The 27,768-nt window shown below is 46.3% G+C and overlaps 1 protein-coding gene across 2 annotated transcripts; it reads left to right on the top strand.

Annotated features, from left to right (window-relative positions):
• The first annotated feature begins 21 nt into the window (after nucleotides 1-21).
• KPNB1 (karyopherin subunit beta 1) lies at nucleotides 22-27,768 on the top strand. 2 transcript variants are annotated; one of them, XM_030255989.4, is made up of 22 exons: nucleotides 22-435; nucleotides 674-732; nucleotides 4,115-4,297; nucleotides 7,609-7,809; nucleotides 9,253-9,405; nucleotides 10,186-10,245; nucleotides 10,360-10,449; nucleotides 11,862-11,972; nucleotides 13,294-13,395; nucleotides 14,660-14,884; nucleotides 15,815-16,006; nucleotides 16,225-16,355; nucleotides 17,552-17,699; nucleotides 17,956-18,027; nucleotides 18,853-18,997; nucleotides 19,725-19,807; nucleotides 20,664-20,771; nucleotides 21,371-21,514; nucleotides 22,680-22,785; nucleotides 24,000-24,114; nucleotides 25,108-25,269; nucleotides 26,078-27,768. In XM_030255989.4, coding segments are annotated over exons 1-22 (2,631 nt in total). In that variant the 5' UTR covers nucleotides 22-395; the 3' UTR covers nucleotides 26,079-27,768. The 2 variants fall into 2 exon arrangements, with proteins under 2 accessions (XP_030111849.1, XP_030111848.1); XM_030255988.4 differs by lacking the exon at nucleotides 26,078-27,768 and having other exon boundaries at nucleotides 273-435; nucleotides 25,108-25,273.

Below are 27,768 nucleotides of genomic sequence, written 5' to 3'. Positions count from 1 at the left end.
GAGCCCCTCCCGGCGTATCCCTCCGCCGCCCGGTGCGCGCGCGCGCCGCCGCCTCCCCGCTCGCGCGCGGCCCCTTCTTTTTTTTTTTTTTCCCCTTTTTTTCTTTTTTTTTTTTTTTCTTCCTTCTTCTCCACCTACTTTGAATTTTTTTTTTTTTTTTTTTTGAAATCGAAAAGAATCTCTCCCGTCCAACGCCCCGCAGCCGCACCGGGAACCGCTGCTGCCGCCCCGCTCCGGCCTCCGCGGGGCAGGCCCCGGCTTTGCGCCCTTCCCCTCCCTCCCTCCCTCCCTCCCTCCCCCGGCCCGCCCCGCTTCCCCCCCCCCCCTTCCCCTCCTCCTCCTCCTCCTCCTCCTCCTCCTCCTCCCGCCGGCGCCGGAGCCGCCACGCCGCCGCCATGGAGCTCATCACCATCCTGGAGAAGACGGTCTCGCCGGGTGAGGCGCGGGCTGAGCGCTGAGGGCGGCGGGGCCGGGCGGGGCGGGGGCCGCGCAAGCCGCGGGGCGGCCGAGGCGGCGCCCGCAGCCGCGGGGAGGGCGTGGGCGGCGGGGGAAGCCGTGAGGCGGGCGGGAACCGGAGCGGCGAGGAAGCTCCCGGGCACGGGAAGGAGCGCGCCGGGAGCCCTGAGGGCGCGGGCGGTTGGGCCGCGGGTGACGCCGGTTTCCCCCTCCGCAGACTGCTCGGAGCTCGAGGCGGCGCAGAAGTTCCTGGAGCAGGCGGCCATCGAGAACCTGGTGAGCGCTCGGGGCGGTCCCGGGGGTGGCGGAGCCGGCGGCGGTGGCGGGGCCGGCGCTGCCCCGAGCGCTCCGCGGCCCCGCCCGGCTCGGCCCGGCCCGGCCCGGCCGCCATGGCCGCTGCCGCCCCTGCCCGCGCCCGGCGGCCGCGCGGGCCAATCACAGCGCGGCCTGCGGGCCCGGCAGCCAATCAGCGCGCGGCGCCGGGCCGGGGGGCGGGGCCGGTGCGGGAGCGGCCGCGGGCCATGTGCGGCCGCCGCGGCCATCGCGGCCCCGGGCGCCGCCCGGTCCTAAAGCCCCGCCGCCCGCGGGGACCCCCGGACGGCCCCACCGGCCGCTTCCAGCACCCGCGGGACCCCCGGACCGTCCTGGTGCCCGCCGCACCCCCGCCCAGTCCGACCTCCCGGTGCTAGCGTCCGCGGGACGCCCGGCCGGTTGTAGCGCCCGCTCCTCCGGGCCGCTCTCCCCGCTGTACTGTCCGCGGGATCCCTGCCCAGCCCTGCTGGCCGGTGCTGCTGGCCGGTGCTGCTGCCTGTGGGACCCCCGCCCAGCCCTGCTGCCCAGTTTCAGTGTCCTCAGGACCCCTGTGCGGTGCTGCTGCCCGGTGCACCGGGAGCCCCGCATCCCCCGGAGAGCCCGGCCCGGGTGGGATCGCAGCTCCGGGAGCTGGGGAGGGGCTCAGGGATGTGTGGTGGGGGAGGGAGGCTCGGCTGGGCAGGGGGAGTTGTACCCACGGTGACCTTAAATCCGAGCAAGAAAAGAGGTCGGAAAAAAGCAACGAAAGGGGGAACAAAAAGCCCAAAAATCCCCGGGTGTGATGGCGGGGCTGGAGCGGGGGTTTGAGGCTGGTGCTGCTTCAGAAGGGTTTTTGCTTAGTCAAGCTGTGGGGCTGCAGCTCTGGCTGCTCCCTGCAGGGATGGGGAGCACTGGGGGGTGCTGAGTCCCGGTGTCCCGGTGCTGTCCTTGTCACAGACCCGTTAGCACCCCAAAAACCAGCACATGTCACCCCCCAGCTCCTCCTCTCCTCCCCTGGCCTGCTGGGGAAGAAGCCACAGAGGTTCTGTGTTTGTGGTGCTGGTGGAAGGAGGGTGAGGATCCCTCGGGATTGATGCTGAACCTCTCAGTTTGGAGGGAAAATTCCTTTGGAGTGGTGTTTTTGGGGGTCTCAGGACCCCCCCAAGTTGTGCCTGGAGCTGCAGGGCTGAGCTGTGAGGGATTTTGGGGTGATGGGCAGGAGCTGCTCATGGTCCTGATCTGCAGGTGTTGGGAAGAGCTGGGGCAATGTGGATTTTCCAAGGTTTAATTTCTCTCGTGGAAGAGGAAATGTGGATTTTCCAAGGTTTCCTTTTTCCTCTCTTGTGGAAGAGGAAATGAGGATTTTCCAAGGTTTCCTTTTTCCTCTCTTGTGGAAGAGGAAATGTGGATTTTCCAAGGTTTCTCCTCTCCTGTGGAAGAGGAAATGTGGATTTTCCAAGGTTTCTCCTCTCCTGTGGAAGAGGAAATGTGGATTTTCCAGGGTTTCATTTCTCTCAGCCTTGGGGGATGAGTCCAGGCTTTGATTTTTACTTTGCTCTGTGAGAGGCAGAGCTTGGGCTGGCAGCAGGGATTTGTGTGGGGTGGGGAGGTGGAATGGGCCAGGGGGGTGGGGATGGAGCAGGAGGATGAGGATGGAGCAGGAGGATGAAGATGGGGCTGAAGCAGGCAGATGAGGATGATACAGGAGGATGAGGATGGAGATGAAGCAGGAGGATGAGGATGAAGCAGAAGGATGGGGATGAAGCACAAGGATGAGGATGAAGCAGGAGGAAGAGAATGGGGATGAAGCACGAGGATGAGGATGAAGCAGAAGGATGGGGATGAAGCACAAGGATGAGGATGAAGCACGAAGAAGAGAATGGGGATTAAGCAGGAGGATGAGGATGGGGATGAAGCAGGAGCATAATGAAGTAGGAGGATGAGGATGTGGGATGAAGCAGGAGGATGAGGATGAAGCAGAAGGATGAGGATGAGGATGAAGCAGGAGGATGAGGATGGGGATGAAGCACGAGGAAGAGAATGGGGATGAAGCAGGAGGATGAGGATGTGGGATGAAGCAGGAGGATGAGGATGGGGATGAAGCAGGAGGATGAGGATGAAGCAGGATGATGAGGATGAAGCAGGATGATGAGGATGGGGATGAAGCAGGAGGATGATGAAGCAGGAGGATGAGGATGGGGATGAAGCAGGAGGATGAGGATGAAGCAGGAGGATGAGGATGAAGCAGGAGGATGAGGATGAAGATGTGTCGTTCAGGCCCGTCCCCTGTGCTCCCTGGGTGGGCAGAGCCTTTCCCAGCAGCTTTGGGAGCATCTCCCAGCTCCCTGCTGGAGCCTCCTGCTCTTCCTCATCCCCCTCCTCCTCCTCTCCCCCTAATTTAGCCCTTTTAACAAATTCATCCCAATTTACCAAATTTATCATTTTTTACCTGAGCTGTGCAGGTGGGAGCCAGCTCAGGCACATCTGCCTTCCCTTCACCCCTCAAATCCAGGAGATTTCCTGTCATGCTGCTTTTTTTTTTTTTTTTACAAAATTTACCCAAAAAACTTCATGAAAAGAGAAATGTTCCTGCTAATTTATGGCTGAAAAACCCAAAGATGCTTCTCCACCTGGGAATTTCAAGAATTTCCTTGTCTGAGGTGGCAGCAACACTTCTGGGCTGTCCTGTAATTCCTCACTCAGAAAATCAGAGTTTAAAATTTGGTTTGAAGTGGTTTAGTGGAGTCTGTTTGTGGAGTTTATTCTATTACATTAATTTCACCCATCCCTTTACAATTTCTCCCATTTTTTGACCTCAAATTCTGCAGTTTGAACTTGGAAAACTTTGGGGAGGTTAATCCTCATTTTGAGGGGTTAATCATAATTTTGAGGGGTAAATCCTCATTTGGAAGGGTTAATCCTCATTTTGAGGGGGTTAATCTTAATTTTGGGGGGTTAATCCTCATTTTGGGGAGGTTAATCATCATTTTGAGGGGTAAATAAATCATCATTATGCTCAGCAGAGCGTTTGGAACATCACAATTCAGAATTTCCACATTTTACCAATTCCAATTCAGGTGTGGAATCACCAAAAACACCGAGCAGTCAATTCCTCCTTTAACTCCCACCTAGAAAATCCATTTTATTTTTTTTTTCCCCATAAACCCATTTCTCCCAAGGAACTTTCAGGACAGGCAGGAGCGAGGAAGGCAACCACGCTCCCGGTGTCGGCTCTAAAAAAATCCCAGCAGAGCTTCCGTGAGGAGCTTAACCCTTAATCTCAGCCTAAATCCGGCCTGGGGGTGGCTTTAGGGGGGCTGGGGGAGGTTTTTGGGGTGCCTGGGGGCTGAACTCACTGTCTCCCCAGCCGACCTTCCTGGTGGAACTGTCCAAAGTGCTGGCAAACCCCGGCAACAGCCAGGTCGCGCGCGTGGCCGCGGGGCTGCAGATCAAGAACTCGCTGACCTCCAAGGACCCCGACATCAAGGCCCAGTACCAGCAGAGATGGCTCGCCATCGACGCCAACGCCCGCAGGGAGGTCAAGAACTTCGTAAGTCCCGCGGTTCCTCCTCCTTTTTCCCCCTTTTTCTACCTCGGGAGGAAGGTCAGACGTGGTTTTCCACCGACAAAGTCTCCTGCTCGCTGGAGCAGCAGGAGATGCTCAGTTCTGGGATTTGGTTTCATTTTGGTGAGTTTTGGGGTGGGATTTGGGCAAAGATCTTCATCCAAAGGTTGGTTGAGTGCTGGAAGAGCTCCTCATGGAATGGTTGTGATCCAAACCTCTCAGAGCTCCGGGAGTTTTGGGATGGATTGGATTGGATTTTGGGCAAAGATCTTCCTCCAAAAGTTGGTTGAGTATTGGAACACTTCCCCATGGAATGGTTGTGATCCCAAAGTTGCCAGAGCTCTGAGAGTTTTGGGATGGATTTGTTGGGTTGGATTTTGGGCAAAGATCTTCATCCAAAAGTTGGTTGAGTGCTGGAACAGCTCCCCATGGAATGGTCGTGATCCCAAACATCTCAAAGCGCTGGGAGTTTTGGGGTGGATTTTGGGGTTTTTCCCCAGAGGGATTTTGGGCACTGGAACAGCTCCCCGTAGAATGATGGTGATCCCAAACCTTCCAAAGCTCCAGGAATTTTGGGTTTGGTTTTGAGTTGGATTTTGGGGTTTTTCCCCAGAGGGTGTTTGAGCACAGGGCCAGCTCCCCATGGAATGTTCGTGATCCCAAAGCTCTCAGGGCTCCAGGAATGTTTGGGTTGGATTTGTTGGGTTGGATTTTGGGGTTTTCCCCCAGAGGGTGTTTGGGCACTGGAGCAGCTCCCCATGGAATGGTGGTGATCCCAAAGCTCTCAGAGCTCCAGGAGTTTTGGGTTGGATTTTGGGGTTTCCTGCTCAGGGGGATCAGGCACTGGGACAGCTCCCCATGGAATGGTGGTGATCCCAAAGCTCTCAGAGCTCCAGGAATGTTTGTCAGCGCTGGCAGGGGTGCCGAGGGTGGATTTTGGGGTGTCCTGCAGGGATGGCAGCTGGGCTGATGATCCCTGGGGGTCCCTTCCAGCTCAGGATTTTTGGGGTTCCTGGAAGGCTGCGGCAGGACGGGGGTGACGGTTTGGCAGTGGAGGAGGATTGGCTGAGCTGAGCTAAAAGGAAGAAGTTTTTGCAGTGGAGCTGTGAAAAGGCTGCAGGGATTTCCCAGAGCAGCTGGGGCTGCCCCTGGAGCCCTGGAAGTGTCCCTGGGTGGGGTTTGAGGTCCCTTCCCACCCAAACCACTCCAGGATTCCGTGACCTCCCCTGCAGTTGGGCTGGGCATTGATTTTTCTGCAGGAAATGCATTTTTTAAGGAAGACTTTTCTTCCCTTTTTGAAGAAGAGCTTTCCCAAGTTCTCTCCAATCCCCACCAACACCTTTGAAACACTCTGAATCTGAAACAGCTTCACACGAGGCCCAGGAAAGTTTAAAAGTGGAAAATGAGGTAAAATTGCAGGTTCCAGATAGAAAATCAATAAAAATATGCGTTTTTTCCCCAAGGATGCTTTTTGCCCTGTTGGAGTTCAGAGCCTGCAGGGCTAGAAGTGGTGGCTCAGTGGTTTGCTGGTTTTGGTTTTTTTTATTTTTTGGCTGATGGGAGCAAAAAGTGCTGCTGGGATTTGTGCAATGCCCTGTGGCTGATTCAGCTTTGTAATTATTTTTTTGTGTGGTGATAGAATCTCAATAATCCCAGAATTATTTGGGATTAATAATTAACTTAATTTCCATCCATCCTCACCTTTCCTTCTCTCAGGGTGCTCCAAGCCCAACCCAGCCTGGCCTTGGACATTCCAGGGATCCAGGGGCAGCCACATCAGAGGGATAAATTTGGGTGAGAGATGATGGAGCACCTTTGATCCTTTATTTCCATGGAATTTTATGGGGTCAGGAGCTGTCCTTGTGCACTGAAATTGAACAATTTGTTGCTGTTTTCAACATCCAAAATAGAACATTTAGGTGGAAACTTGGAAAATGAAAGGGTGAGTTCCACCCTGATGCTGATAAAATGAATCCGCATCTCTTTGTTTTTTTAAAGAAAGTTTTTTTGGTGTATAACTGAAAATGCTAATTCCTTCCTTTTTTTTTAATAGAAGATATTATTGGTTATCAAAAAAAAAGCATTTCAGTCTCTCTATTTTTTTATTAAAAAGTTATTAGTGTATAACTGGGAATGCTAAAACGAATTTATCCCCTGTCCCTCTATTTTTCAGAGGAAGTTACTGGTGTATAACTAAAAATGATGGAAAAATGCAAATTCTTCCTTCTGTTTAAAAAAAAAAATAATTGGTGTGTGACTGGGAAATACTGAAAAAAAATCCCTGCAATTTTTTAAAGAAAGTGGTCTTGATGTACAACCAAAAATGATGGAAAAGTGCAAATCCTTCCCTCTATTTTTTAAAGAAAATGTTATTATTGTAGAACAGCAAAAGGCGAAAAAATCCATCCCCATCTCTCCGTTTTTTTAAAGGAAAAATTCCCAAACCCCACCACCAAAAATCCTGATCGATCCCGATGCCCGACAAAATTTTTATGCCAGAATTTTTTTTTGGCATAAAAAAAATTTCCTTTTTGGGGTGAGCTCAGCTCTGATTTGTCCAGCTTTTACCATTTCCCTTCACCACGGGAAGGGAAAATTCCCAGGAATCCCAGCTGGGCTCTTGGCACCCCCAGCAGCGTTTTTCCAGGAGAAGCCGAGCGATTTCTGGCCAAAGCCGAAGGATTTGGGGTCTCTCTGGGGGCGTTTTCCCAGCCCTGTTTCTCCCTGGGGGCAACTCCTCCAGCTCCTCCAGCTCCTCCAGCCCTTCCAGCTCCTTCATCTCCTCCAGGTCCTCCTCCTGCTCCTCCAGCCCCTCCAGCTCCTTCATCTCCTCCAGGTCCTGCTCCTTCATCTCCTCCAGCTCCTCCTCCTGCTCCTCCATCTCCTCATCTTCCTCTTGCTCCTGCTCCTCCTCCAGCTCATCCATCTCCTCAAGGTCCTCCTCCTTCTCCTCCTCCACATCCTCCTGCTCCTCCATCTCCTTCATCTCCTTTTCCTCCTCCTCCTCCTCCTCCTCCAGCTCCTTCATCTCCTCCAGCTCCTTCATCTCCTCCAGCTCCTTCTGCTCCTCCATCTCCTCCTCTTCCTCTTGCTCCTGCTCCTCCTCCTCCTCCTCTTTCACCTGTTCCAGCTCCTCCTCCTCCAGCTCATCCAGCTCCTCAAGGTCCTCCTCCTTCTCCTTCTCCAGCACCTCCTCCTCCTCCTGCTGCTCCATCTCCTTCATCTCCTTTTCCTCCTCCTCCTCCTCCTCCTCCTCCACCTCCTCCGCCTCCTCCAGCTCCTCCTGCTCTGCCCAGGTGCTGCAGACGCTGGGCACGGAGACGTACCGGCCCAGCTCGGCGTCGCAGTGCGTGGCCGGCATCGCCTGCGCCGAGATCCCCATGAACCAGTGGCCGGAGCTGATCCCGCAGCTGGTGGCCAACGTCACCAACCAGCACAGCACCGAGCACATGAAGGAGTCCACGCTCGAGGCCATCGGTTACATCTGCCAGGACATCGTGAGTGCCCGGGCTGTGGGACGGGAGGGGTTCCCTGGGGATGGGATCAGCCGGCGCGGGGCGGAGGCAGCAATGGGGTTGGGTTGAGTTGGGTTTGTTGGGTTCTTTGGGTTGGGTTTTGGGTTGGGTTTGTTGCATTCTTTGGGTTGGGTTTTGGGTTGGATTGGTTCTTGGGTTGGAGTTCTTTTGATTTTTTGGGTTGGGTTTAGGGTTGGGTTGGTTGGGTTTTGGGTTGGATTGGTCCTTGGCTTGAGATTGTTTGGGTTTGTTGGGTTCTTTGGGTTGGGTTTGTTGGGTTCCTTGGGTTGGATTGGTTCTTGGCTTGAGGTTGTTTGGGTTTGTTGGGTTCTTTGGGTTGGGTTTTGGGTTGGATTGGTCCTTGGCTTGAGGTTGTTTGGGTTTTTTGGGTTTACGGTTGGGTTTGTTGGGTTCCTTGGGTTGGATTGGTTCTTGGCTTGAGGTTGTTTGGGTTTGTTGGGTTCTTTGGGTTGGGTTTTGGGTTGGGTTGAGGTTGGTTGGGTTCTTTGGGTTGGGTTTTGGGTTGGGTTGAGGTTGTTTAGGTTTTTTGGGTTGGATTGGTTCTTGGCTTGAGGTTGTTTGGGTTTTGGGTTGTGTTTATTGGATTCTACGGGTTGGATTGGTTCTTGGGTTGACATCGTTTGGATATTTTGGGTTGGGTTTAGGGTTGGCTTTGTTGGGTTGTTTGGGTTGGATTTTGGGTTTTATTGGTTCTAGAGTTGAGGTGGTTTGGGTTTGTTGGGTTTTTTGGGTTGGAGTTTTTGGGTTTTTTGATCCTGGAGGGTTTCCCCAACCTTAGGGAATTCCAAATTTCCAGGAAATTTTGATGGCTCTGGAGAGGATTCCCTAATTTCCAGGAGATTTTTGTTTTTGTGTGGATTTTTTGGCTGAATTTGCTCATTTCAATATTTATATTTAAAAACATTTCCTCACCTTGCTGCACTCCAGGCACTGCAATATTTTTGTTCTGTGCCAAAAAAAAAAGGGAAAGTTTGCAACTCCCAAGTCTGCCCAATCCATAAATCATTTGGAAATCAACATTTTTTAAAATCATTTTATGAACAAAGTCAAATCCTGGAGTTTGTTGGCTCGTGCTTGATCCAGTGGGATTTATTTGGCATTTTTCACTGGAATTTCTGGAGGATTTGTCCTCAGTTCAGGCTTCTCCTTGGATTTTCCATAATTTCCTGGTTTATCCTAAAACTTCCCTGGTATATGCTAGAAGTTTTATTTGTAAATTCTTGCAAAAAAAAAAAAAACAAACCAAAACAAAACAAACTTTTATTTCAATCCTACTGCTTGAAAACGTGGGGAAAATTGATTTAAATCATAAATAAATGTAAAAAATCTATATAAATCATAATTAATTTTTTTAAAAATCGATTGAAATCATAAATAAATTTATTTTTTAAATATTTTTTTCAGGATCCAGAGCAGCTCCAGGACAAATCCAATGAAATCCTGACTGCCATAATCCAGGGAATGAGAAAGGAGGAGCCCAGCAACAATGTGAAGCTTGCAGCCACCAACGCACTCCTGAACTCTTTGGAATTCACCAAAGCAAATTTTGACAAAGAGGTGAGGAAAAAAAAACCAAAAAAACCCAAAATTTCCCAAAATCTGGGATTGCAGGGAGCCTGGTCAGTGATGAGGATTCATGCACCACGCTGAACTTTGATGGATAAATCCTGAACAAACTGAGACTGGGACCTGGCTTTTTTTATCATTTTTTATCCTTTTTTTTTTTCCTTTTTATTCCTTTTTTTAACCTTCCCTTTTTTCCTTTTTCCCATTTTTCCCCTTTTTTCCCTTTTTATTCCTCTTTTTTTTTTCCCTTTTTTCCTTTTTTTTCCTTTTTTCCCCCCTTTTCCCTCCTTTTTTCTGCCTTTTTCCCTCTTCTTGTCCCAATTTTTCCCTTTTTTTCTTTTTTTCCCATTTTTTTTCTCCTTTTTTTTCCCTTTTTTCCTCATTTTTTTCTTCCCCCTTTTTCACTTTTTTTCCTTTTCTGCCTCCCCTTTCTTTCTCATTTTTCCCCCTTCCCCCCCTTTTCCCCCTTCCCCCCATTATTTTCGTTTTTCCCCTTCCCCCCCCTTTTTTCCTTTTTTTTTTACCTTTTACCCAATTCTTCCTTTTTTCCCCTTTTTTCTCCTTTTTTTTCTCCTTTTTCCTCCTTTTTTCCTCCTCTTCCCCCCCCCCCCCCCCCCCTTTCCCCCTCCTTTTTCCCCTTCTTTCCCCCCCTCTTTTCCCCTTTTTTACCATTTTCCCATTTGGTGAGGGGAAAAAATTCCTATTTTGGGGGGAAAGTATTCCAATTTTTGAGGAAAAATGGTTGAAAATGATTTCTCTTTTTTTTTTCAGTCTGAAAGGCACTTTATTATGCAAGTAGTCTGTGAAGCCACGCAGTGCCCGGACACGAGGGTGAGTGAATTCCAAATTTCCTTCTTGGGAAAACAGGAAATATTCGCTGTGCCTGCTGAAAATATTGAAAATAAATCAATTTTGGGATGTGAAATGTGATTTTTTTGTGCCCAGGTGCGCGTGGCAGCCCTGCAGAACCTGGTGAAGATCATGTCCCTGTACTACCAGTACATGGAGACCTACATGGGCCCCGCGCTCTTCGCCGTGAGTCAATTCCCATATTTATCAAACAATTCTGTTTCTTTCCAAATAATTCTGTCTTTTCATCAAATAATTTCCTATCTTAGGTTCTGGTTTATTTATGAAATTATTTTACATATTTTATCCAATAATTTTATATTTTTTAATCAGATAATTTTATACTTTTATCCAATAATTTTATATATTTTATCAAATAATTTTATATTTTTAACAAATAATTTTATATTTTATCAAATAATTATATCTTTTTATCAAACAGTTTTCTATTTTTATCAAATTATTTTCTATTTTTATCAAATAATTTTCTATTTTTTATCAAATAATCGAATATTTTAATAAAATAATTTTCTATTTTTATCAATTTTAATATTTTAGATTCTGTTTTATTTATAAAATAAGTATATATTTTTTATCAAATATTTTATATTTTTCTAAAATTACTTTATATTTGTATCAAATTATTTTATATTTTAATTCTGGTTTATTTATAAAATCATTTTATATTTTTAATAACGTGATTGTATAAGATAATTTTATATTTTATATTCTTTTTAGTTTATAAAAATTTTTTTAATAATTCTATATTTTTTGTCAAATCTTATATTTTTATGAAATAATTTTATATTTTAGATTAATTTATATCTCTATATTTCTCTGATTTTCCCATTTATATTTCTCATATTTATTTCTCTGATTATTTATATTTATATTTATGGATATATTTATATTTATATTTCTCTGATTTTCCCATGTATATTTCACATCTTTATTCCTCTGTTTTCCCTTATTTATATTGACATTTCTCATATTTATTGCCCTAACCCCTCAATCCCCATTTCCATTTTCCCTTGGATTTCTGCTTCGCATCCCTTTCCAAATTCCCGATTTTCTTTTGCATCCCGGAAAATCCCAATCCATAAAAACACAATCCTTGCCATCCTGGATGCGACAAAAATCCCTAAAAATTCAGATTATTTCTCATTTTCTCCCTGATAAATTGAATTTTACCCCTCAATAACTGGAATTTCCTGGGGTCTGTGGATGGGGCAGGGAGCGGGCGGGAATTCCGGGCAGGAATTCCGGTGGATTTGGGAATTATGTGCCGGTTTGCTGATGGGGCAGGGAGCAGGAGGAATTCCAGTGGGAATTCCGGTGGATTTGGGAATTCTGGGGCAGGGAGCGGGAGGAATTCTGGGCGAGAATTCTGGGTGGGAATTCTGGTGGATTTGGGAATTTTCTGGCAGATCGGAGCCTGTGGATGGGGTGGGGAGCGGGAGGAATTCCGGGTGGGAATTCCGGGTGGGAATTTGGGCGGATTTGAGAATCCTGTGGCAGGGAGCGGGAGGAATTGCGGGCGGGAATTCCGGGCGGGAATTCCGGGTTGGAATTGGGGCGGATTTGGGATTTTCCGTCAGATCACCATCGAGGCCATGAAGAGCGACATCGACGAGGTGGCCCTGCAGGGCATCGAGTTCTGGTCCAACGTCTGCGACGAGGAGATGGACCTGGCCATCGAGGCCTCCGAGGTGGGGCTCCGGATTTCGGGAATTCTGGGAATGGGGGAACGGGGTTCCACGGGAATTCAGGGATTTCCGGCAATGGGGGGGTCTGGGGTTCGTGGGAATGGGGGATTCCTGGGAATTCCCGGGAAGGGGGGATTCCTGGGAATGGGGATTCCAGGCATTTCATGGAATGGGGGATTCCTGGAATTCCATGGGAATGGCAGAATTCCTGGGAATTCCCTGGGAATGGGGGATTCCTGGGAATGGGGATTCCAGGCATTTCATGGAATGGGGGATTCATGGAATTCCATGGGAATGGCAGGATTTCAGGGAATGGGGGGTTCCTAGCATTCATGGGAATGGGGGGTTCCTGGGAATGGGGTTCCTGGGAATGCCAGAATTCCCTGCAGCTTCCCTTGGGAATGCTGCAATTCCCTGGGATTGCCTTGGGAATGGCAGGATGGATTCCCTGGGAATGGGCAGAATTCCGTGGGAATCGGAGATTCCCTGGGATTCCATGGAATGGGGGGGTTCCCTGGGATTCCCTTGAGAATGGGGGATTCCTGGGAATTCCCGGGAAGGAGGGCGTTCCTGGCATTCCATGGGAATGTCAGAGTTCCCTGGGATTCCCTTGGGAATGCTGCCATGAGGGGTTTTTTTCTTCCGAAAGATGGTTCGCATTCCCTAAAATCCATGATTTCTGTGTCAAACCTGGAATTCTAGATAGAATAAAATTAATTATCCCATCAAACCTGGAATTCTGGATGAAATAAAAGTAATTATCCTGTGGAATAGCTGGGGATGGAGAGGAATTTGGGGGATTTGTTATCAATAACTGCTGAAATTTTGAAGGGCTGTGCATGAATCACATCCATTTTTTTAAAAGCGGTTAAATCTAGATTTATGCTTGAATTCCCAAAATATAAATATAAAAAAAAAAATCAAGGCTAAAAGGACAGGAAGCAGCAGTGGGTGGGGTTTATTTGTTCTGAACCTTTTGCTCCTTCACCTCAGGGTCACTTGGTAATTACACCTGAATTACCAAGTGAAAATGGGGATAATTGTGCCCTGTGAGGATGGATGAGGAATTAAAATGGATTTTGGAATATTTAAAGTGGATTTTAAAATATTTAAAGTGGATTTTGGAATATCTAACTCGGTACAAAGTGCCCTTGAGACAACTCAGAATTCCTGTTGGGGAGGAGTAAGGGGATTAAAAAAAGGGAATTTGTGCTTCCTGTTGTTGATCATACAGCCTGTTCATGCTGGAAAAAAATAAAATTCTATTAAAACAGGTAAAAATATTGATGAAAATAAAATTTTCACCTCTTTTTCTTCTCTCCAGGCAGCAGAACAAGGACGGCCCCCAGAGCACACCAGCAAGTTCTATGCCAAGGGGGCACTGCAATATTTGGTCCCTATTTTAACCCAGACCTTAACAAAACAGGTGAGTTCCACATTCCCGGTGGGAATTGCAGCTCAGGAGCTCTCCCTGACCCCCTGGATCCGTTGGGAATTGGGATTTGGGTTCCTGAAAATCCCATTTGGATCCCAAAACGCCTCAGGAGGTGGCGGTGCCCGGTCTGTGATGAGTTTCATGCACCACTCTGAGCCAGTGATGCAGCAGTTTTTGGGCTGAGACTGGGATTTGCCTCCTTTTTCCCTGAGCACATCCCAGGAGTTGTGGTTTCCAGAGAGGTTTGGTGATTCCCTCTATTCCTCTTTGGAATATTTGGGATTTAAACCAAATATTTCATTGTCTGAAATCCAGTTCCTGGGATTTTTTCAGCCTGGGTTTATTTACTCCCCGTTAAACACTTCAGGAATTTATTTGGGCTGAGCTTCCCAGGATTTGTGGTTTCTGGGGGCGGGGGTTTGGTGACTCCCTGTATTTCTGACAGAATATTTGGGATTTAAACCCAATATTCCACAGCCTCTGCCTCACGTGGGCTCCAATTCCTGGGATTTTGGCCTTAGTCCCTGTTAAACACTTCAGGGATTTATTTGGGCTGTGCTTCCCAACATTTGTGATTTCTGGAGGGATTTTGTGATTCCCTCTATTCCTGTTTGGAATATTTGGCATTTAAACCAAATATTTCATCATCTGAGCTCCAGTTCCTGGGATTTTTCAGGCCTTAGTCCCTGTTAAACATTTCCAGGGATTTATTTGGGCTGAGCTTTCCAGGATTTGTGGTTTCCAGAGAGGTTTGCTGATTCCCTCTATTCCTGTTTGGAATATTTGGCATTTAAACCCAATATTCCACAGCCCCTGCCTCCATGTGAGCTGCAATTCCTGGGATTTTTGAGGCCTTTCCCTGTTAAACACTTCCAGGGATTTATTTGGGCTGAGCTTCCCAAGATTTGTGGTTTCCAGAGACACTTGGTGATTCCCTCTATTCGTGACAGAATATGCTCTTGTAACTTGTCTGATTGCCCTCATTCCCAAGCTTATATAAGGAATAAAATAATTATTTTATCCTATAAAATAATATAACTTTTATATAATATAAAATGTTATATAATAAATATAAAAATATATAATTCGATACAACAAAAGGAATTATTTTATCCCACACCAACCCTAAACACAAAACCCATCCTCACAAACTAAACCAGCACAAAAAAAAAATCTGAAAAAAAAAAATTAAAATTAAACCAAAAACCTCAGCGCCATCACCAGAGGGATGGTTTTTTTGGGTTTTTTTTGGCAGGATGAGAACGACGACGACGACGACTGGAACCCCTGCAAGGCAGCAGGGGTGTGCCTGATGCTGCTGGCCACGTGCTGCGAGGACGACATCGTCCCCCACGTGCTGCCCTTCATCAAGGAGCACATCAAAAACCCCGACTGGAGGTACCGGGACGCGGCCGTCATGGCCTTCGGCTGCATCCTGGAGGGGCCCGAGCCCAACCAGCTCAAGCCTTTGGTCATTCAGGTGAGGATTTGGGCAGGGTTCGCAGCTCCAAATTTTGGGGTTCTTCAGAGGAGGGGGTGAGTTTGAGGGAGGTTTTGATTTGGGGAAAATTGGGAGGTGTGATTTGGTTTTGGAGGTAAAAAATCTCTGTTTTGGGGTTTTTAGAGTTAAAAATCTCATGGTTATTTGGGGAGAATGTCTGATTTCTACATGGTCTTATTTAAAATAAAATCAGAAGGATTTCACCTGTTTTGGAACTTTCTGGAGCCTGAGTTTGGTTGGGTTTTGGAAGGTTTCATTTGAGGAAAATTGGGACGGTACAGTCTGGTTTCAGAGGTAAAAATCTCTGGTTTCGGGGTTTTTAGAGTTAAAAATCTCATGGTTATTTGGAGGAGAATGTCTGGTTTCTACATGGTCTTATTTAAAATAAAATCAGAAGGATTTCACCTGTTTTGGAGGCTTCTGGAGCCTGAGTTTTGTAGGGTTTTAGAGCCCAAAATCACTGGGTTAACTGGGGGAGAATGTCTGCTTTGCACGTGCTCTTAATTAAAGGAAAATCAGATGAATATCACTTGTTTTGGAGGCTTTTGGAGCCCAAAATCCTGGGGTTAATTGGAGGAGAACATCTCAAATCCAAATCCTGCATTTTGATCCATAACCTGACACTCACATTAAGTTACCTCAAATCTGTTTTGGGAGTCTGGTAGAAAAGAATATGTGAAGAAATGCATTTGAAGGAGTGAAAATTATAATATTTACTGAATGTAGAAGCTGCCTTCATTTTGGACACGTTGAGTAAAACCATCTTTGGTGAAGGTGTTTGGAAAAGGGGTCACATTTGGGAATAGAACCATTAATACGCAATAAACAAAATACGCCCTGAATAAACCACAAGACTGGGACAAATGCAGGATTTTTTTACCTCACTTGGTTTCTCCTGGCTCTTTGCAGGCCATGCCGACGTTGATAGAGCTGATGAAGGATCCCAGCGTGGTGGTCAGGGACACGACAGCCTGGACCGTGGGCAGGATCTGCGAGATGCTGCCCGAGGCTGCCATCAACGACATCTACCTGGCCCCGCTGCTTCAGTGCCTGATGGAGGGGCTGAGCGCCGAGCCCAGGGTGGCCACCAACGTCTGCTGGGTGAGGAACACCCCAAAACCCCGCCAGGAGTTCAGATCCATTGGGGAAAGCAGCTCCTGGTGGGATCTGGAAGGGTTTTGGTGTCACCAAGTCGGGGCGTTCTGCCAGGTTTTTTTTTTGTATTTTTGGGGTTTTTTTTAATGAAAACTGATGGAATCTGAATTTATGGAGCTGTGGGGGTGGAAAACCAATGGATATTTTGATATTTTGTGTTCCAGGCCTTCTCCAGCCTTGCTGAAGCTGCCTATGAAGCTGCAGATGTGGCTGATGATCAGGAAGAACCAGCAACCTACTGCTTATCCTCCTCCTTTGAACTTATAGTGCAGAAACTGCTGGAGACTGCAGACAGGTAAAAAAACCTCTCCAAAAAAGCCTTTTTTCATTTATTTCCCATTCCACGTTCTCAGGCTCTTCTTGGCAGCTGAGATCTGGTGTTGGATTAAAATGTGGCTTTATTGGGTAGTAAAAAAACCACAGAGGAATAGAGGATGCAAATTCCAGGAAAATAGCTCTTCCCACTGAATAATTTCTCATAATTTTGTCCATATCTGGTTTTAGGAAGTCCAGGAGTGACCCTTCCCCCTTTCCCTTCAAATTTCTCCTGTTTTCCCTTCAAATTTCTCCTGTTTTCCTTCAAATTTCTCCCATTTTCCCCTCATACCTCTCCCATTTCCCCTCACAATTTCCCCTTACATTTTCCCTTCACATTTTCCCTCAAATCTCCAAGTTTAACTCCTCACTTTTTAAGACTCTGCCGTTTTTGTACAGTCACAAGACTCAGCCCCGTTGGCTGCAGGGTCTCGGGATAATCAGGAATTGCAGCAGGACATAATCAGGAATCTCTGTTTGTTCCTTTCCTGGTTGTTTTTGTGTGGGTTCCATCCCTTTCCATCAGCTCCAGGTGCTGCCAGAAAAGCCAGGGACCAGCTTAATCTCCCATTCCCGTCCCAACTGAAACAGAAAATAGATTTGGCAAAATATTTTGCTGTCAAATGCAGGAAAAAAAGGCTAAAACTAAAATTTTATGGCGGTTTGAAGGTCACATAAATACGACAGCTCCAGAAATCCCTGGATCAGCTCCATGGACTGATGAAGCTTTTTTGTGCTGCTGATTTTCCTTAAAAACTTCATCCCAGTTCGAAATTTAAACTCTTTTCCCTGTCTTCATTTACATCCAGCCAGGAGTGGAGTGTCTGGCTCAAGGCTCTGGAGCCCATCAATCATCTCAGGTGCCTTAATTCCAAATTTCACACCCTCAGGGGTGTCTGGGGAGGGGCTCTGAGGTGCTGCTCACCTGACACCAACTCTGAGGCTCCTTCTGTCCCTCTTCTTGTTGTGGGAGCTACTGAAAATCATTTTTAAAACTGAAAATTATTAAAAAGAAATGTGCCAGAAGCAGCTTCACAAATTCCCTTTATTTCAAGGCTTTTCAAGTGGCTCCTGCTTGTCACAGAATTCAAATGGAGGTGTTGCTGGTTTACTAAAATAAAAAAAAAATCTGTTTCCACACACTCGGAGCTGCAAATCTTCCTCCTTCTGTTGCAGACCTGATGGACACCAGAATAATTTGAGGAGTTCTGCCTATGAATCCCTGATGGAAATAGTGAAAAACAGTGCCAAGGACTGTTATCCTGCTGTCCAAAAAACCACCCTGGTCATCATGGAGAGGCTCCAGCAAGTGCTGCAGATGGAGGTGGGTAAATCCTGATTTAATATTGTGGCTTGCTCTGTCCCTGGGCGTGTCCATATCCAGGCATGGTGGGAGTTGTCCCTGCCCATTTGGGATTTAAGGTCCCAAACCACTCAGGGATTCTATATTCGTCTTCTTCACAGCCCCTCTGCTCTGAAATCTGAAAAGAATAAATATTTAAAAGTACAACCTGGCTCTCCCTGGAGCTGCCAGGATCCCAGGCAGCCTCTTCACACGTGGGATTTTGTTCTTGTTTCAGTCTCACATCCAGAGCACCTCTGACAGAATCCAGTTCAACGACCTCCAGTCCCTTCTCTGTGCTACTCTCCAGGTAAATTCCTCTCTCCTGGGTTTGCTGGGGGAATAAAGTGATTTTTGAGGTGTTTCTGTGCCCATTTTCCATGATACTTCCCTCAGAAGGAGCAGACCCAGGGCTGTGGGAGTGCTTTGCCTGTAGGATGTGTGGTGATTTTTGCCTGTTTTCCAAGATTTTTTCCTCAGAATTTTCTGTGGAAGGTGCAGCTCCCAGGGCTGTGGGAATGCTGGGATGAGCAGAGATTTTTTTTTTTCCCATTTTCCATTATTTTTCCCTCAGAACTTTCTGTGGAAGATGCAGCACCCATTGGTGTGGGAATTCTTTACTTGTAGAATGAGCAGTGATTTTTGCCCATTTTCCATGATTTTTCCCTCAGAACGTGCTGAGGAAGTTGCAGCTCCCAGGGCTGTGGGAATGCTTTACCTGTAGAATGAATGATGATTTTTGCCCATTTTCCATGATTTTTCCCTCAGAACGTGGTGCAGAAGGAGCAGCACCCAAGGGTATGGGAATGCACTACCTGTAGGGTGAATGGTGATTTTTGCCCATTTTCCACAATTTTTCCCTCAGAACATGCTGTGGAAGGAGCAGCACCAAGGGCTGTAGGAATGCTTTACCTGTAGGATAAATGATGATTTTTCCCTGTTTTCCATTATTTTTCCCTCAGAACATGCTGCGGAAAGTGCAGCTCCCAGGTCTGTGGGAATGCTGGGATGAACAGCGATTTTCCCCCATTTTCCACGATTTTTCCCTCAGACAGAGCAGGCCCAGGGCAATGGGAATGTTTCACCTGTAGGATAAATGGTGATTTTTGCCCGTTTTCCACAATTTTCCCCTCAGAACGTGCTGCGCAAGGTGCAGCACCAGGACGCGCTGCAGATCTCGGACGTGGTGATGGCCTCGCTGCTCAGAATGTTCCAGAGCACGGCCGGCTCCGGGGGCGTGCAGGAGGACGCCCTGATGGCCGTCAGCACCCTGGTGGAAGGTCAGCAATGGGGCTGGATCCGGGAATTTTGGGCAAAGTGGTGAAAAATGTAATTTGTGTAATTTTTGTAATGGTGGGAGCGCTCCATCCATGGAAGTGTCGGAGGCCGGAGCAACCTGGCATAGTGGAAGGTGTCACTTTAATGTCCCCTCAACCCGAGAAATGCTGGAATTCTGAAATCCAAACCACCTTGAAGCATGGAATTTTGGCTTATTATTTCTCTCAACCCAAGAAATGCTGGAATTCTGAAATCCAAACCACCTTAAAGTATTGAATTTTGGCTTCTTACTATTTCCCTCAACTCAAGAAATGCTGGAATTCTGAAATCCAAACCACCTTGAAGCGTGGAATTTTGGCTTCTTCTTATTTTCTTATTATTTCCCTCAACCCAAGAAATGCTGGAATTCTGAAATCCAAACCACCTTAGAACATGGAATTTTGGCTTCTTATTATTTCTCTCAACCCAAGAAATGCTGGAATTCTGAAATCCAAACCACCTTGAAGCATGGAATTGTGATCTGGTGTGTTTTCTTATTATTTCCAATAAGAATTTGGGAGTTTTTCCAGTCCTAGAGGACCTGGATAATTTCACTGTTCAGTTATTGAGTGGAGAGTTGGTTTTTACTGGATTTGGGTGGAATTTGAGGGATATCTGATTTGGTTTTTTTATGGCAAATGCCACAAATTAGGATTTTCCTTCTCACTGGAATGTTTTTCTCTTGCACAGTCCTGGGTGGAGAATTCCTGAAGTACATGGATGCCTTCAAACCTTTCCTTGGGATTGGGCTGAAAAACTACGCAGAGTACCAGGTGTGGATCTGATTTCTCCCTTTTTCCAGGGAAATTGGGGCTGCCCCGTCCCTGGAATTTTGGATGAGCTTTGGGATAATGAAAGGTGTCCCTGCCCATCCAGTGGTGGTGACTTCCAACCCACATAATCCCAGGATTCTCAAATCCAAACCACCTTGGAGCATGGAATTTTAGTTTTTTATGTTTTACTTAATTACTTCCAAGTAAAAGTGTGGATAAGGCAGCAAATTCCCCTCGGAATATCAAATCCTGGTGGCCTCCATGGGGTAAAACTGAAATTCTGGTGTCATTTTTCCTGCCCAAATCCTGGCTGGGATTTCCCCTTGGAATATTAATTCCTGGTGGCCTCCATGGGGTAAAACTGTGGAATTTGGAGGTGTTTTCCCAGAATCCTGGCTAGGATTTGCTCTTGGAATCTGTGGGATTTGCAGATGTTTTTCCAGCCCAAATCCTACCTGGGGATGACTCCAAATCCCCGGGATTGATCCCAAATCCTTGGAGGACGACCCCAAATCCCCAGGGGATGACCCCAAATCCCCAGGGGATGACCCCAAATCCCCGGGATTGATCCCACATCCTTGGGGGATGACCCCAGGTCCTCGGGGGATGACCCCAAATCCCCGGGATTGGTCCCAAATCCTCGGGGGACAATCCCAGATCCTCAGGGGACAACCCCACATCTTTGGGGAATGACCCCAAATCCCCAGGGGACAGCCCCAGATCCTTGGGGGATGACCCCAAATCCCCAGGTAATGACCCCCAAAATCCCCAGGGGATGACCCCAGATCCCCAGGGGACGACCCCAAATCCCCGGGATTGACCCCAAATCCTGGAGCTGATCCCTGCCCCGTTGCAGGTCTGCCTGTCAGCAGTGGGGCTGGTGGGGGACCTGTGCCGAGCCCTGCAGTCCAACATCCTCCCCTTCTGCGACGAGGTGATGCAGCTGCTCCTGGAGAACCTGGGGGTGAGTGGGAGATTCCCGGGTTTCCCGGGGAGTGGGAGGTGGTAGGATCCTGGGAAAAGCAGGAGGAATTAGCCGGGAATTTCTCAGACGGCAGCCAGGAGGTGATGGGGGCAAGGGGTTTGGGTTCTGGGGGGCATGTCTCGTTTATCAGCTTGCTGAATTCCTAAATGAATTCCTTCTTCAATTCCTGAATTCCTCCCACATTCCTTCCTCTCTCCCTGAATTCCTTTCTGAATTCCTTCCACATCTCTCCCTCCCTTACTCTTGAATTCCTTCCAAATTCTGAATTCCCTTCTTCCTTCTGAATTCCTTCCTCTCCTTTTCCCCCCTTTTTTCCCCCCCTTTTCCCCCTTTTTTTCCCCCACATTCCTGGGACATTCCCAGGCATTTTCCAACCCCTGGGACATTCCCAGGCATTTTCCAACCCTTTCCTGTACTTCCTCCAACATTTTACAACCCTTCCACTGGAGAAACATCCCAAAACACCCCACACAAACCCCCTGGCGCAGCTTGAGGCCATTCCCTCTTTTCCTTTCCCCCTTCCCACACTGATCCAAGAGCTTTTGGGGATTTTTTGGTTTTTTTGTTTTTTTTCCCAGAATGAGAACGTGCACAGGTCGGTGAAGCCGCAGATCCTCTCGGTGTTCGGGGACATCGCCCTGGCCATCGGGGGCGAGTTCAAGAAGTACCTGGACGTGGTGCTCAACACCCTCCAGCAGGCATCCCAAGCCCAGGTGGACAAGGTGAGCTGTCCCCAATCCCTGGGGACATTCCTGGCCTCTCACCTGGATGCCTAAAGAACCAGGACAGAATTCAAGGAATAAAGTAAGGATTTATTAAAAAGCCTTTCAGGGATACAGTGAAAAAACCTGGCCATGGCTACACCCAAGGTGGACTCAGAGAAATGAGTTTTCACATTTTTACAAGTTTTGGTCCATTTCCATAGAGGTTATCTGTCCATTTCCAGCTCCAGGTTATCCCATCCTCCCAGATTGCTCCCTTCAATTTGCTGTTTTTTACACTTTCTGGGCCTTTTTTTCTTTACACTTTTTGGGCTTTTTTTCTTTACACTTTTTGGGCTTTTTTTTTGTTTACACTTTTTGGACTTGAAGCTGCAATGGTGCCATTGGTTCTGGGGCTGGAATTGGATTGTTTTGTGTGACTGAACTGTGAGGAGAACTTGCTAACACTTTATGAAATTCAGAGTCACGCACTTGTTGGAATCTGAGGTATTGATGATTCTGAGGTTGTAGAAAATCTCTGTCTTTCTGCTCTGTTGCTAAAGAAGAAGTCATAATTCGTTTGTGTTGGTTTTTAAGGTTGTTTATTGCTTATTTATAAGACGTTCTGCTGCCCCGCCACAGGTCTGTCCTGCAGGGCAGCGTGTGTGGGGCTCTGCCCCTCAGTGGGATATTATAAACATTATATATTAGAAATTATGTGTGCTATATTTATGATAATATGTTAATATTTATTATTTATGTTGAATAGTGTGTTTTCAGCTTAAACTAATAGAAAAATGCTAATACTATAGTGAAACATGGAGGGCATGAAGAAAAAGGACAAGACACACCAATTTTCTTCCATCTTGTTCTCTTTGAACTTCTCATCTAGAATCTTAAAATTTTACTTTTGCACCCGTGCCACACTTAATTATTACTCATATCAAACACTCAGAGCTGGTAATTCATCCTGTAAGATTGAAAACTCTTTTTCCATGGACAGAGATCACAGACAGTGTCTCTGGGGGCTCTGCAGAGCCCCCAGAGACACTGGCTGTGATCTCTGTCCATGGGTTCCTGACCCCCTGCCAGGGCAGCCGGAGGGAAAATCCCGAGGCAGCTCAGGATTTGGGAAATACGAGAACTAAAACTGAAGTTGTCTCTCTGTCCGTCTGTCTGTCCCCAGTCCGACTATGACATGGTGGATTACCTGAACGAGCTGCGGGAGGGCTGCCTGGAGGCCTACACTGGCATCATCCAGGGCCTCAAGGGAGACCAGGAGAACGTGCACCGTGAGTGGGATCCACCCTGGGACCAGTCCCCCCTCCAGCTGCAATCCTGGAGATTCCCAAATATCCCATACGGGCATCCCCGAGCCTCCTTGTGGGGTTGTCACATCCCTGTTCCTTCCCTTCCTTTAAAATCACCCAGTGTCACCTCTAAACCACATCCCCCACTGGCATATCCACCTCTTTTTGGGCATTTATAACCCTTTCAGTGGGGAAATATTCCCAAATATTCCATACAAACTTCCCTGAGTCTCCTTTTCGGGTTGTCACATCCTTGTCTCATCCCTACTCCTTCCTATAAAATCATCCAGTGTCACCTCCAAACCACATCCCCCACTGGCATATCCACCTGGTTTTGGGCATTTATAACCCTTCCAGTGGGGAAATATTCCCAAATATTCCATACAGACATCCCTGAACCTCCTTTTGGGGTTGTCACATCCCTGTTCCTTCCTTTAAATCATCCAGTGTCACCTGCAAGCCACATCCCCCAGTGTCACATCCACACATTTCCAAGCATGGGGACGTCTCTGGGAAGTTGTGCCAATATTTTGTAACCCTTCCTGTGGAGAAATATTCCTAAATATCCCATACAAATCTCCCTAAGCTTCCTTTTGGGGTTGTCACATCCTTGTCACATCCCTGCTCCTTCCTTTAAATCATCCAGTGTCACTTCCAAACCACATCTCCCTTTTTGCCCTCACTCCCCTGAATCCCTTTCCTCCCATGAATTCCCTTTTTTCCCTGAATTCCCTTTTCTCCTGTTCATTCCCTCAATTCCATTTTCTCCTGTTCATTCCCTCAATTCCCTTTTCTCCTGTTCATTCCCTCAATTCCCTTTTCTCCTGTTCATTCCCTCAATTCCCTTTTCTCCTGTTCATTCCCTCAATTCCCTTTTCTCCTGTTAATTTCTTCAATTCCTTTTTTTCCCCCTTAATCCCCTGAATTCCCTTTTTTCCCCTGAATCCCTTTTCCCCCCTTTACCTCCCACTACCACATCCCCACATTCCAGGGACATTCCCATGGATCCTTTTGGGGTTGTCACATCCCCTCCCTACAACAACAAACCCTCAGAGCAGAAAACAGCAAAAAATCCCAAATAACCCAGGATCATTTCCCTTCCCTCCCAGAGAGAGGATCCAAAGAGGATCCAGGCTTTTTCTTTTTGGGATCATCCCAAACATTCCCCAAGTTCTGAGCAAGTTTTTCCCCTGCAGCTGACGTGATGCTGGTGCAGCCCAGGGTGGAATTTATCCTGTCCTACATCGACCACATCGCGGGGGACGAGGATCACACGGACGGGGTGGTGGCCTGCGCCGCCGGGCTCATCGGGTGAGGCCTCCCCATCCCGCTTTTCCCAGGAAAAATCCTGGGATCTGCCCCTTTTTCCTGCCTGCCTGAGGTTTTTAGGGTCAGTTTTGGGGTTGGAGTTTGGGGTTTGGCTCCAGGTGTGGAGCAATTCCGCAGGAAAAGGAGCTAGGTGAGAAAGTCGTCACAAAAATCCCAGATTTTGGATTTTTTCCAGGAGTTCAGAACCCCAAAAAACCCCACATCCTTAAGGGACAGAGGGAACCAGGTTAAAATCCTGGAATCTGCCCTTTTTTCCTGCCTGCCTGAGGTTTTTAGGGTCAGTTTTGGGGTTGGAGTTTGGGGTTTGGCTCCAGGTGTGGAGCAATTCCACAGGAAAAGGAGCTAGGTGAGAAAGTCATCACAAAAATCCCAGATTTAGGATTTTTCCAGGATTTTAGGAACAAAAAACCTCATCCTTAGGGAACAGAGGGGAACCAGGTGCAAATCTTGGATTCTGCCCCTTTTTCCTGCCCGCCTGAGGTTTTTAGGGTCAGTTTTGGGGTTGGAGTTTGGGGTTTGGCTCCAGGTGTGAAGCAATTTCACAGGTGAGAGAATCATTAAAAAAATCCCAGATTTAGGATTTTTCCAGCAGTTCAGAACCAAAAAACCTTAGGGAACAGAGGGAGCCAAGTTCAAATCCTGGAATCTGCCCTTTTTTCCTGCCCGCCTGAGGTTTTTAGGGTCAATTTTGGGGTTGGATTTGCTGTTTGGCTCCAAGTATGAAAGAATTTTACAGGTGAAGAGAATCTAAAATTTAGAATTTAGGATTTTTCCAGGAATTCAGAACCAAAAAAACCCTCATCTTTAGTTAACAGAGAAAGCCAAGTTGAGGTGTTTTCATTCCTCCAGCTGAATTTAAGGAGAATTATGAAGAACCCAACCTTTTAATCCAAATTTCCCCAAAATCTGCATCCCCTGCCCAGCTTTTTCTCCCACTTACTTGGGTTATTTTTCCCAATTTTTTTCTGCTTCCAGGGATTTGTGTACAGCTTTTGGGAAGGATGTCCTGAAATTAGTAGAAGCCAGACCCATGATCCACGAGCTGCTAACGGAAGGGAGGAGATCCAAGACGAACAAAACGAAAACCCTCGCCACCTGGGCCACGAAAGAGCTGAGAAAACTCAAAAACCAAGCTTGGTGAGGGCTCATCCTGATTTTTTTCCCACTAAAAAAATCATGGAATTACCTCAGTTTATCCTGGGAAAAATCACAATCCTAAAATTCTGTTGTTTTCCTGCTTTTTGGTGGGAAAAATCCCATTTTTGGGGTTTTTTTATTTCTATTTCGATCCTACAAATTTGATTTTTCTCAATTTTTTTTTTTCTTCGGGGATTTGGGGTGTTGAGTGGGTTTTGTTTTTAGGGTTTTTTTTTCTTTTTGGTTGATTTTGGGGTTTTCTTTTTAGTTGGTTTTTGGTTTTGTTGTTTTGGGGCTTTTTGGGTTTTTTTTTGTTTTTTTGTTTTTTTTTTTTGGTAATCCTGGAATTATGAATGTTGAAAAAGTCTCCAAGATTGAATCCAACCCAATTTTTCCCCTCACTTTTTTTTTTTCTCTTGATTTAAGGTGTTTAGGTTTGGGTGGGGTTTTTGTTGTTTTGTTTTAATCCTGGAATTGTTTTCCTCTTAATTCCCGTTTTCCTTCCTTTTCCCCCCAAATTCAATTTTTTTCCCCTGAATTCCCCTTTTTCCTGTTAATTCCCTTAATTCCCTTTTTTCTCCTTTTTCCCCTGAATTCCTTTTTTTCCCTGTTAATTCCCTTAATTCTCTTTTTCCTGTTAATTCCCTGAATTCCCTTTTTCCCTGATAATTCCCTTTTTCCCCCCCTCTTCCCCCCCTTTCCCCCATTTTCCCCCCCATTTTCCCCCCTTTTATCCCCATTTTTCCCCCCAATTCCCTAAATCCCATTCCCCCCCTAAATCTTTTTATTTTTTTCCCTTTTTTTTCAGATCTATCATCAATGGGATGACACCTGAGGATTAAAAACAAAAAAACCAACAACAACAACAACACCAAGAGAAGAAAAACAAAAAAGGAAAAATCTCCAATCTCCTACAAAACCCCCCAAAAAAACCCCGGGAGTGAGGACGTGTGAGGAATGTTTGGGAATGAGAGGATGCTGAGTGAGTGAGGCTCGGAACAAAAATCCCAACTTTTGGTGACCCCCAGGCATCCAGGAGAGGGAATTTTGTGCCCCAAAAAATTCCAAAAATATTCCAAAAAAAGGGGCAAAAAAAAGAGCAAAATTCCCCAGGCCAAGAACGGCTGAGACAGGAGGAGAAAATGATGGAAAAACGGGGAAAATTGGGATTAAAGTGGTGCTCTGTGAGGTTTTGGCTGCTGGAGAGAGAGGGAAAAAAAAAGGTGGAAAAATGGGATTTTCCCGCAGATTTGGGATTTTCCCGCGGATTTGGGATTTTCCCGCGGATTTGGGATTTTCCCGCGGATTTGGGATTTTCCCGCGGATTTGGGATTTTTCCCGCGGATTTGGGAATCTCCGGGATGAGGCAAATCCCAAAAAGGAGAGAGAAGGAATTTCAAGAGGAGTGAGTGTGTGTGAGTGAGGTCATATCCACATTCTCAACTTCCCAAAAAAAAAAAAAAAGAAAAAAAAAAGAAAAAAATTAATAATTCATTGCAGTTTCTCTCTTTTTTTTTTCCCAAAAAAAAAAATTTAAAAAAATTTAATTCCGGGAAAAAAAAAACAAAAAGACAGAAAAAAAGACAAAAAAAACATCAAAATATACAAAATTTAAGGGTTCAGCTGTTGCATTTCATAACTGAGGTTCAGGCAGTAAAGAGTAGAAAAGAGGGAAAAAAAAAAGACAAAAAACAATATATGAAATTTAAGGAAAGTCGCTTTTTTTAGGGAATTTATTTTTAGGGAATGCTGAATGTTTGGAGCTCTTGGCTTGTCCTGCTCAGCAACAAAAGCGCCTTTCCTTCCTTAAATATTCAACTGTGAATGTAAAAAAATGGGGGAAAAAACACAAAAAACACAATTTTTGGGTTGCAGGGAATAGAAAAAAATCCATTTGTCCAGCGAGTTTCAGGCTTGAAAAATTAAAAAAAAAAAAAAAGTCAGGAAAACAAAAAAAAAAACACCAAAAAAAAAACAAACAAAAAAGAAAAATCAGATTTTTTTTTTTCTTTTTAAAAAAAGTGCTGCAAATTGGGAAAAGAGATCTCCTGACTCGGATTGTAGCAGAATCAAAATTGTGCCAAAGAGTTGAAAAAGAGGTGAAAAAAAAAATAAAAATATGCACAAAAAGAAGGAAAAATTTTAAAAATCCAGGTGATGTTCAGAGAGAAATTTGGATGTGAAGAAAAACACGAAAAAAATGGGATTAAAACACATTTATTTAGAATTATTTGGGATTTTTTTTTTTTTTTGCTTTTTGGGGTTCCGATCAGGCTCGATGTGGTTTTTTGGTCTCTTGCTGCACTTGGAAAAAAAAACACGAGGAAAAAAAGAAAAAACAGGAAAAAAACCACAAAAAAAAAGGAAAAAAAAAAAGAAATTTATAGCAAATATATAAATATATAACTTGAGTTGAGCTGACAACGCCGGCGCTTGTAAAAGGTTTCTATTTTTCCACTGCAGTTGAAGATGAATAAAATGGTGTCAAACATTCCCCAA

This window comes from Taeniopygia guttata, chromosome 27 (genome assembly GCF_048771995.1).
Source record: "Taeniopygia guttata chromosome 27, bTaeGut7.mat, whole genome shotgun sequence".
Lineage (NCBI taxonomy): Eukaryota > Metazoa > Chordata > Aves > Passeriformes > Estrildidae > Taeniopygia > Taeniopygia guttata.
Note: the sequence above shows the minus strand (reverse complement) of the source record. Positions and strands in the feature narration are given on the sequence as shown.

Excerpts from the sequence above, each read along its gene's own strand:
- KPNB1 (XM_030255988.4), top strand. The coding sequence starts at position 396 with ATGGAGCTCATCACCATCCTGGAGAAGACGGTCTCGCCGG. Across the intron at positions 16,356-17,551 it reads CTGCTGGAGACTGCAGACAG|ACCTGATGGACACCAGAATA; the intron begins GTAAAAAAACCT and ends CTTCTGTTGCAG. Across the intron at positions 19,808-20,663 it reads AAAACTACGCAGAGTACCAG|GTCTGCCTGTCAGCAGTGGG; the intron begins GTGTGGATCTGA and ends GCCCCGTTGCAG.